General features: G+C 55.2%; 1 protein-coding gene across 3 annotated transcripts; it reads right to left on the bottom strand.

Moving 5' to 3' along the window:
• Positions 1-12: 12 nt before the first annotated feature.
• On the bottom strand, positions 13-10,500 carry SYTL1 (synaptotagmin like 1). Of its 3 annotated transcripts, none has more exons than XM_053575597.1 (16): positions 10,349-10,500; positions 7,640-7,868; positions 6,469-6,617; positions 6,161-6,263; positions 6,030-6,075; positions 4,994-5,066; positions 4,842-4,886; positions 4,672-4,763; positions 4,405-4,518; positions 4,066-4,226; positions 3,705-3,801; positions 2,026-2,184; positions 1,655-1,733; positions 1,436-1,535; positions 418-623; positions 13-224 (listed from the first exon to the last, which is right to left on the bottom strand). In XM_053575597.1, exons 2-16 carry the CDS (start codon positions 7,828-7,830, stop codon positions 85-87), a joined length of 1,755 nt encoding a protein of 584 aa, XP_053431572.1. In that variant the 5' UTR covers positions 7,831-7,868; positions 10,349-10,500; the 3' UTR covers positions 13-84. The 3 variants fall into 3 exon arrangements, with proteins under 3 accessions (XP_053431572.1, XP_053431573.1, XP_053431574.1); XM_053575598.1 differs by having other exon boundaries at positions 4,851-4,886; XM_053575599.1 differs by having other exon boundaries at positions 6,161-6,233.
• Positions 10,501-10,758: the final 258 nt, after the last annotated feature.

Here is a 10,758-nt window from a genome sequence, read left to right as displayed (position 1 = left end):
CTTATTTCCTTCAGAGCAGACTTTATTGCCTTTACCTAAGGGCAGACCATGAAAAGAAGGTCCAGAGACAGGGGTATGATAGGGCTATGTCCTGGGGGCCAGGTTGGTTCTGAGGGGTAGAAGCCCATCCACCCACTCGCATGGCTGCTCCAGGAGTGTCTGCCACAGCTGCTTCTCCTCTGGTGTGGAATCCATCCAGGGGACCTGGAGCCCGTAGCTGCTGCCTGGATGTGGGCAGGCAGGGGTGGAGGGCATGGTCACACTGGGCACCTCAGGGCCCAAGAAGCACCTACTTGGTCCCAGGTTATACATTGTGCCCAGTCACCCCCAGTTCTCAGTGGACACCAAAGCTTGGGAAAAAGAGAAGTGCCCAAGGCCACCCAGTATCCGCTCCTCTTGGGGACCTGCCCTGCTTACCAGTGCCCAGGCTGAGGCGTATGCCCCCCAGCTGGCGGCTGGCCAGGGCCCCATGGTCCCAGAGAGAGAGCTCAGCACAGGCCTGGCGCAGGTCAGCAGGCCCAAAGCCATCATAAACCATGGTGTGGTTGAACACGGGGCTGAAGCTTCGACGCACCACCCTGGTACGCTGACGGCTGGCCCGGCTGTCATCAGGCAGCACTGAGCTGTAGGGAAGGTGAGCTGGCGTCAGGTGACCACCACCCCCTCACATTCCCTAGAGGCAACCAATCACCAAGTCCTACCCATTCTTCCTCACATATGTCCATGTCCCCTGGCTCCTGTCTGAGACCTGGGCTCAAACCCTCATGCCCTGGGACATTTGCACCAGTTTCCTCTCTGATCTCCTGCCTTTTAAAGTTTCAACTACATCCTAGGGCCCAAGAGTGATGTAGCAGTTCTGCTACTTCCTGGTTCAATGACTTTCACAGGCTCCCTGTTACTCCTCCACCCTCAGGTAGTTTCCCAAGTTTTCCTTTCTGGAAAAAAAAAAAAAAAATTTTATATATATATATGTTGCTTAAAAGTACAATGGCCTGAAAGAAAAACAGAATGCTTCTGGGTGAATCAGAGTTGGAAGCTCAGGACAGGTCTACCTCTATTTCTCTGAGGATGGCACCAGTACAACTAGGGCCAAGCCCCACAACTACCCCAGAAAGCTTACTTTGAAAACCACTGAACTACAAGTTCAGGGCCAAGCCCCACAGCCTGGCCTTCCAAGTTCTCCATGGAAGGGTACCTGCTGCCTCTCAATCTCAGCTCTCCAATAAGTCCCACAAGCTCCAGGCATCCTAAAATGCAACTCTTCAAAGGCGTCCTCAACTTTCCTGACTCTAGGCCTTTGCTCAAGGTGACCTCTTCTCCACTGCTCAGTGGCCAAAGCCCAGGCTAGGGGACAAGGGTTGATTGGTAGGGGTTCACGGGAGTCCTCAGCTTCATGGCAAAAGGAAGGGAGCAGCCAGGCCCAGATGCTCCTCACCATTGCACATAGGTATCCAGGGATCCCGAACGCGGTGGGATGAGATCCTGAGCTTCCTTCACCCAGAAGTGCAGCTCTCCACTCAGGGGCTGTCCTGCGCCTGTGGAGAGGCTCTACTCAAGCCCACCCCACCGACAGAGTCCACCTCCACCCCAAGGACAGGAGTCTCCCGCCTCCCAGGGTCCGTCCAGCTTGGCTTCAGGAGGGGCGGTCACTCACCCTCTGAGCCGGCAGGGACATACTTGAGGGATAGGGAGAGCAGCCCGCGGCTGGGAAGCTCATCGGGAGAAGGTGGAACCTGCGAGAGGTGGGCTCGTCATGCGGTGTGGGTGGGGCCTAAGGACAGGGCCTCAAGGGGTGGGGTCTCCATACACCAATGGCGTGTGGTTCATGGGGCGGGCGGTGCCTCCAGAGAAGGCCCCTGAGGATCCTAGCAGCCCCAGGCCAGGAAGGGTCTGTAAGTGTATGAGGCGAGGGTTTGAGGGAGGGACTCTGTCGAAGGTGGAGTCTGAGAGGGCTGCGGGAAAGCCTGGTACGGTGCTGGTGGGAGATCTAGCCGTGGGTCTCCCCACAAGGCCCTGCTGGCTCACCCGGGGTCGCAGGGGGAGCCAGGTAGGCTCAGAGTCCCAGTTCCACGTGTCCAGGGGCACTTCGACTTCTCCCAGAAAGATGTTGCGACCCAGGCTTTCGCGGTGCCACACGGACAAACTCAGCACGCGGCCCCGCAGCTCGGCCTGAGGAATGGAGTACTGGGGACAGGAGGTGCTTTTTAGTGCAGCTCCGTTGGCGCCCTGGAGTCAAGCGCCGTGTTCAGTGCTGCGTGGAATGGAACCCTGGGGACCCTGGAAGGGTCCTGGACTTCAAGGAGGCCTGGACTATCACTATGCTTACCACAATACAACACACTGGGCTGGTCCGAAGGTCCTGAGTTATCTTGATTGTTCACGGACAGTTACAAATGGAACTCTTGTGTTCTACTCTTTCCTGCACTCCTTGCTACCGCACCGGGATTTTCTTTTTTTTTTTGAGACAGGGCTTCCACTCTGTCGCCCAAGCTGGAGTGCAGTGTCATCATCATAGCTCACTGTAACCTCAAATTCCTGGGCTTAAATGATCCTCCTAAGTCGTTGGGACTACAGATGAACACTACCAGGTCTGGATTCTTTCTTTCCTTCTTTTTTTTAGAGACAGAGTCTCACTTTGTCGCCCTTGGTAGAGTGCCCTGGTGTCAGCGCTCACAGCAACCTCCAGCTCTTGGGCTTAGGCGATTCTCTTGCCTCAGCCTCCTGTATAGCTGGGACTAGAGGCGCCTGCCACAATGCCCGGCTTTTGTTGCTGTTGTTGTTGTTGTTGCATTTTGGCTGGGGCCAGGTTTGAACTTGCCACCCTTGGTATATGGGGCCGGTGCCCTACTCACTGAGCCACAGGCACTGCCTTCTTTCTTTCTTTTCCTTCCTTCCTTCTCTCTCTTTCTTTTTTTTGAGACAGAGTCTCACTTTGTTGTCCTTGGTAGAGTACCATAGCATCACAGCTCACAGCAACCTCAAACCCTTGGGCTCAAGTGATTGTCTTGCCTCAGCCTCCCAAGTATTTGGGACTACAGGCACCCACCACAACGTGGGGCTATTTTTAAAGACAAGGTCTGGCTCTGGCCCTGGCTCTGGCTCTGGCTCTGGCTCTGGCTGGTCTCCAACTCCTGAGCTCAGGATCCACCCGCCTCTGCCTCTAGAGTGCTAGGATTACAGGCGTGAGCCATCGTGTCCAGCCAGGATAACTTCTAACTTTTTGTAGCTACAGAGTCCAGCTATGATGCTCAGCCTGGTCTTGAACTCAGGCCCCAAGAGATCCTCCTGCATTGGCTTCCCAGAGTGCAAAGCTTACAGGCTTGAGACACGGTGCTCGACCTCCACTTGTTTAAAAAAATGCTTTTAAAAACTTACATAATGGAAGGCGGTGCCTGTGGCTCAAGGGGAAGGGCACCGGTCCCATATGCCGGAAGTGGAGGGTTCAAACCCAGCCCCGGCCAAAAACCACACACACACACACACAAAATAAATAAATAAATAAATAATAAAATCTTAAAAAAAAATTAAAAAAAATAAAAAGCAAAATGGCAAAAATTAAAAAAAAAACTTACATAATGGAAAACACGTTAATGGGGGAGCCTCCCTGCAGACCCTCAGCAGAATGGAGAATGCCCTTGCCACGCCTCCCCGCAGAAAGGTGCATCCTGCTTATTAAGGGGACTGCAGCGTCGTCAGGGCCTTACCCGGAGAGTCTCGTTGAAGACCGGATTCAGATTCCGTTTCTTCACCGCTGTCTTGCGCTTGCTCTGCTTATCCGGGAGGAGGTAGCTTTTGATGTAACTTGGGAAGGGGAGGTGAGGACCCGAGGTCAGGAGGGGCCCTCCAAGAGCACTCTCCCTAGCCCTGGGCCTTGGGGACTCGTGCTAAGCGTTTTACAGGAATTATCTCGCTCAACCCCCACACCTCCCAATAACGCTGTCATTCCCATTTTGAAGATGAGGAACCTGAGGCAAGGAAAGTTGAGTGGTGTGATGGGCTGAGAGTGGCTCCCTAGCGCCCCCCTACGCCGGCACCGCCCCAGGGGAGCCCCGGCCCGGCACTTACGGGTCAGAGCGGCCCCGCCGGGCGGCGGCCAGGCCCTGGCACTGGATCACGTGCACGCGCAGCTCGGCGGCGCCCGGCTCGTAGTGCAGCGCAAATTGCATGGAGCCGCGCACCGGGACCGTCTCGCCTTCCCCAGACAGGCTCATCTGGCTGCCGCTCAGCTGCAGGCGGGGGGAGTGCAGGAGTCAGGGCGGGCGCAGGGCTCACGTCGGGGATGGGGAGCGCAGAGTGTTCAGCCCCGGGTGTGGGGCTGGAGGGTGGGGTCCCGAGGCAAGGAGGGGTGAGGCTGGGGACATGGAGGGACGAGGCGCCCACCTCCACTCTCCGTCACCCCCTCACCGTGGAGGAGTTAAGGCTGGACACCGAGGAGCTGCTGCTGAGCATGCGGTCCAGGGAGGGGCCAGATCCCGGGGCATCCTCCCCGTTCTCCAGGATCTTGGATGTGGCCTTGGTCTGGAGAGGGGAGAAGTGACAGGGGGCCCCCTCTTTCCCCTGCCCGCCCCCCGACAGCCCTGGGTCGCCATGGCTTGCGGACCTGAGCAGGAGCACCCCCCGCCCGGAATCCGCTCCGGGTCTTGAGAGTAGCCGCGGGCCGCTCCCGCCTACCTGGGCTGCGGAGGGCAGCAGCGCCTCTCCCAGCGACGCGGGCCTCGCCTCCGTCTCCTCCGCGCAGACCTGCACATCCACTTGGCTCGGGGCTGGAGTGGGACACAGGCTACTGAGCGGGCCCCTCTCCTGCCCGCCCTTGAGCAAATTCGGAGGAACTGGTTTACTACCTTGCTGACCTGCAGATTCAGGCTTCGGTGCTGTCCAGTGGTCGCCTATAGAAGCCACACAACGCAGGAGGAGGAGGGTGAACAGAAGTTTGGTGCAGTTACCTTTCATACCTGAAACTGCCTTGTGTGCCCCAATGCATGCTCTCACTCACCTTCCTGGGCTTGGGGCTCCTCCTTCTGATCTGAAGTCTTTAGGGGGACATATGGAGATGGGAAATCAGGTCCCTAAAGGAAGGGAGGCATAGAGGGCACACTGGGAACCAGTGAGAAAGGGTCAAAGGTCATGCTGGGTGAGAGGTCAGAGGCTCCAGCCAGCTACCCCAGTATCAGATTTAGGGCAGAACTAGCAACCAGCTGCAGGACCAGTTGGACCTGTCCTTCACACCCTCACACCCTGCCTGCCCTGTGGGACTTCCAGGCTCCTACTAGGAGATGAGTGGGAGTACCATCTAAGTCCTCAACCTCCCAGCTCAGTCCCACCTTTCTCCTAATACAAAATTTTACAAATGTTTACAAAATATTCTCTACGTGTTAGCCACCTCTTTGTAAATTTTTTTTTGTTTTTTGAGACAGTCTCACTCTGTGCCCTGGGTAGAGTAGCCTCAAACTCTTAGGCTCAAGCTATTCTCTTGTCTCTGCCTCCCAAGTAGCTGGACTACAGGCGCCCGCCACAATACCCGGCTATTTTTTGGTTGCAGCCGTCATTGTTGTTTGGTGGGCCTGGGCTGGATTTGAACCTCCCAGCTCAGGTGTATGTGGCTGGCACCTTAGCCACTTGAGCCACAGGCGCTGAGCCTAGTTTGTCTATTTTTAGTAGAGACAGGGTCTTGCTCTTGCTCAGGTTGGTCTAGAACTCCTGAGCTCAAGCAATCCATCCACCTCAGTCTCCCAGAGTGCTAGGATTGGAAGGGTAAGCCACTGTGTTTGGCCCGGTAAAATTTTGTAATGAATATTTTGTAAATAAAAGTACACTTAGCTATAATTTCCCACTTTCCCTATGTATAGTGACTTTTGGGGCGTCCTGTATTCCCAACTTCCCTTAGAGGCTGGGTCCACATCAGGCCCAAACAAGAGAAGGGGTGTGTCCCAGGTCTCCTGATTCCCAGGTTCAGGCTCTTTCCTGGGAACATTCTGCCTCCGGTTCAGAGGCGTTGTGCTCATTTAGTAACTTCTTCATGCTGAACTCACCTCCGTCTCCTTGAGCCTCTCTTGGGGCACCTCATCTGTGGGGAGCCTAAGAGTAAGGAGAGGTAGTTTTTAAGGAGGGGATCCAGGTGGCTGGTAAGCAGCTTCTCCCCTCTCCCAAGTTGCCTCCTCACCTGGGCTCTGGCTCCTCTTTGTTCTGTTTCCCAGCAGCCTCAGCCTCCCCATCGCTGCCCACAGCCTGGTTTCCTGGGCTCAGGTGAGAAGTTCTGTGAGCCCCTTCTCAGCAAGTGTGGGCGTGACTCACACAGAGGGACTTGGAGATGTCCACCCACCTCCCATAGCCAATGGAAGGGCATTGCCCATCCAAAGACATACAGTATTAGGGCAGCCAGGATGGGAGCCCAGGGGCATCTCTCCCTGTCCACAGATACCCAGAGCCTTAGCCTGCACAAGGCTTGCCCACCCTGGGATCTCCTCTCACCCTTGGAACTCTTCTTCCTGCGGATAGAGGCTCGGACAAGGTCAGAGCCAAAGTGTGTATGGTGGTGCCGTTGGGAGCGTGCTTCCTGGAACCAGTCCCCTGTCAGGATCTTCAGCTGCCCAGGGTCCACCAGCGAGGCCCGGAGCTTGCTGGAGGATGGTGGAGGGTATGGCCGTCACTACTCACCCAAACAACATTCCTGCCACCTACTCTGTATCAGGCTTTGTGCAGGGACCAGGGACCCAGCAGCAAATCAGACTTGAACTTGATCTGTATTCTTGAGGAGCCCAGTCTGCTGGGGAGATAGATGAGCCCAGAAGAGACAAGTACACTATAGTGAGGTAAGTGATGTGACAGACATAATAAGGGCCAGCTCTACCTGTGGGAATCCCGGAAGCCTTCTCAGAGGTGATGACAAGTGAATTGCTTCTTAAAGCAATTCTCCAGGTAGAGAAGGATAATAATTATTATTTATTAGGTGGTTACTGTGGACCATACTTGCATAATCCCTCTTAATTCTATGAGGTAGGACTCTCTAGTCTCATTTTACAGATAAGGATTATGGTACTCAGGGAGGTCCTGTAAGTTGACCAAGGTTACATAGCTAGGAAGTGTCTGTCCCCAAACACTGCTTGGAATGTCCATGCTCCTCTGCCACTGTGCTTTTCCAGGAAGAAGGACCAGCATGAGCTTGGAGGTGATGGGTGTGTTCAGAGACTGGGGCACAGCCGGCAGCTGTGTGGATACTTTGTGTGTGTGTGTGTGTGTGTTGGGTGGGGGTAATGGAGGAAGATGAGATGATGAGATGGGGGAAGCAGACACAGACCAATCAGGAAGGCCTTGTGGACAGCATTTAGGGACTTGCCCTTGGTGCTAGGTGCCACGGGGGGCAGTGCTCAGCAGGGATATTAAGGACAGATCTGGGGAGCTTCAGTCGCAGCATGGTGGATGGGCCAGAGTGGGTAAGCCTGGAGGCACGGAATATGGCAAGGGAGCTGGTGCAGCCACCCCAGGAAAGGCTATGAGCTCTGAGCTGACCAAGGCCAGAGGGGAGCAAAGGGTGAAACCAATAACCACTCAGACATCTGCCAGGCAGCAAGTTGGTAGGGAGCAGGGTAGGGGCTGCTCAAGCCTCCCAGTGGTCCCCTGGCCTGGGTTTTCCCTGCCTTACCTGACCCGCCCCTCCTCCAGCTGGCGCAGGAGGGCATCTCGTTTGAGGACATCAGCAATGGCCTCTTGCTCCTCCTCTGTCAGGAAGCTGAGGTCCAACAGTTCTTCAGATTCAGTCTCTGGCCCATGTGCCATGGGGAGGGAAGGCAGGGCCCAAAGCCCCTCTTGAGATGGGTGCCCCCTCTGGGGCATCAGCTGGGACCGTGCCCCAGCTGGGCACACGTGCCTTCCTGGGGGCAGACCAAAGATCAGGTTGAGTCCTGCACAAATACAGGGCACATCCTGGAGATGACTGCCCTTTTCTCCCCAAACATATGCCCAGGTGGCAAGGAGTGTACAACCCCAGGAAGGCTAAGGTCAAGGTAGAGTGAGATGCATCGATGAACACATGCTTACACTGGCCCATGAACACACCCAGGGGACACACTCAAAGAAGTGTGGAGAGCACAGACCCTGAGGTAGTGACACACACACACACACGCGTACACTGATCCGTGTGGGCACAAATAGTCCCACACGCACACTGATACCTGTATAAAGACAGACATGCACATACCAGTTCCCCATGCAAGGGACCTCTGTAGACACAGGCACAAACCTATGCCCAAGAGAGAGACACATTCTTTTTTTTTAGATAGAGTCTCACTGTGTCACCCTTGATAGAGTGCGGTGACATCACAGCTCATGGCAACCTCAAACTCTTGGACTTAAGCGATTCTCTTGCCTCAGCCTCCCAAGTAGCTGGGACTACAGGCACCTGCTACAATGCCCAGCTATTTTTTGGGTGTAGTTGTCATTGTTGTCTGGCAGGCCCAGGCTGGGTTCGAACCTGCCAGTTCTGATGTATGTGGCTGGCACCCCAGATGCTGAGCTATAGGTGCCGAGCCAGAGAGACACATTCTTCTTTCTTTCTTTTTTATTTATTTATTTTTTGCAGTTTTGGGCTGCAGTTTTTTCTTTCTTCTTTTTTTTTTTGCAGTTGTAAGCCAGGTTTGAACCCACCACCTCTGGTATATGGGGCCAGCACCCTACTCCTTTGAGCCACAGGCGCCGCCTGAGAGACACATTCTTAAACCTGCACACGGCACGTGCACACGAAGGTGGACAGGGCCCACCCACATAGGTTTGCCTATACAAGAATGACAAATGTGCCCCTAGATATGTGCACATACACTTCTGCACAAATGACTGCCCATCTAACTGGTTTGTAAGCTCCTTGAAGGCAGGGACAGTGAATCGCCCTGAAAGCCAATACTTTCAAACAACAGATGGTTGGTACAACTCTCATTAATTAAATACAGATATATACCTGCATACCAGGGAATGTGCGTGTATACACACACACACCAACCCACCTGCCCTGACAACCTCCCACCCTGGCGTCCTCTCTCTACCCTTCACCTCCACCCTGCCCTGGCCCATTTGGCTTTCCTGTCTGAAGTAACCTCCTCTCCACTTCCTCCCTTGAGGTAACTGCTGCACCCACACCCACTGAGGCCTGCAAACCAGGGATGCCCCCACTGCTAGCCTTGCCCTCTAGCCTGGGCCCCTCTGCTCTGGCCACATGGCTCCCCCAGCTCCCGCCCCAGACCTGGCTGGGGCCCAGAGGTGGAGGCCTACGCTGGCAAAGCGGCTCTTGCCCAGGTGCCACAGTGACTCCGGAAGGAAAACATGCACCCAGCCCTGAGGGGCGTGTTGACGTGGCAAGGGGCCCATGACTTGGCCGCGACTGTGGTGGACTCTCCTTTCCTCCTGCCCCTTCCATGCCGGGGCTGCAGGTAGGGCTGGGATTGAAGAGGCGGTGCAGCAGGCAGGTCCTGGCTTGTGTCTGTTCTGTCCCCTCCCTGCTGAGTCAGTGTCAAGCCTGAGTCTCTTCCCCCCCAGAAGCCCTCCAGAGCCTTGGGGTTTCTGCACATCTGTGTGGTTCGTAACACTGTGTGAATGCCCATGTGCTGACATGAACAATTTTCCTGAACTATGTCCATAGTGCTGGGTGTTACAAATGTGAGCGTGAGCCCAAGTTTCTGTCACTGAAGCATAGTGCTGCTGGTGGGTGAGTCTGGCATGGTGGGCACGTCTATGTGCAGTTTGTGTGTGTGAACACTGTCTCACTGCCTGTGTGTCTGTGTCATGTCATAGTGTGATGCCACCTAAGGGACTATATTGTCTGTGTGGTGTGTTCAGTGACTTTCTGGGGGATAGCACTACGTGGGTGTGTGCACAGCGTGCATTTCCTCCTGTGCTGTATGTGTGACTGGGTGACTGGGCTGTGTATTGTGGTGTGTCCTTTGGTGCTCCAAGGGCCACCAGATATGTAGGTCTGAATGTGGAGGTGGAGGGATGTTTGACAGCCCTGAGCCTGGGCTGGCGCATAGACGTGCCCACCATGTCCAGACTCACCCACTAGCACAATGCTTCAGGCATCTGAGCCTGGGCATCTGAGCCCAGTGTCCCCAGAAACCTCCCCTCCCTGCAGTCCCCTCTCCTCCCAAAGTTAGAATCCAGTATCTAGTTCTCCCTGCTGTTCAACGCTAAGGGACAGACCCACTGGTCAATAGAAAGGTCTATCCATCTGTCCCGCTGTTCCAGCCCCAGACATGCTCCCGCCTCCCCCACCCCAAGGTCCCAAGGTGCTCAAGGGTGCTCAGGATACCAGGTGGCAGTGCCTGTCCCTCAACCTTGGCAGGGGACCCTAGCACCAAGGTGTTACCTGTAGGGCTCCAGTATGGGAGGACACTTTCGTAGGTGGCTCTAGCTCTCCTGGGCCAAGTTTCAGGGACCTGGAGAAAAGCAGTGAGAGACTAAGGCTGACTCAACCTGCCACCCAGCAGCAGCTGCCCCACCACCGAGGAGGAGGAAACACCTCTGCTGGGCTTGATGCAAAACCGGGCCTGGACTCTCAGCTCCCCCGGGGCACGCCCCCACTGCAGACTGCAGAGGCCTGGGGCTTGGCCCTGGCTTCACTGTAGACTCACAGGAATTGGAGCAGGCCCCAACCCCTAGGTAGAACAGGTATCAGTCTCACCCTGCCCACAGGGCTGATGGGAACTTGTGTTGAAAGCAAAGTTAAAAACTTTTCTTTCCAGAAATGGAAGGATTTCTGTAATGGAAGAATTGCAG

The sequence above is a fragment of the Nycticebus coucang genome, chromosome 22 (genome assembly GCF_027406575.1).
Source record: "Nycticebus coucang isolate mNycCou1 chromosome 22, mNycCou1.pri, whole genome shotgun sequence".
Taxonomy (NCBI): Eukaryota; Metazoa; Chordata; class Mammalia; order Primates; family Lorisidae; genus Nycticebus; species Nycticebus coucang.
This window is presented reverse-complemented; position numbering and strand designations above follow the sequence as displayed.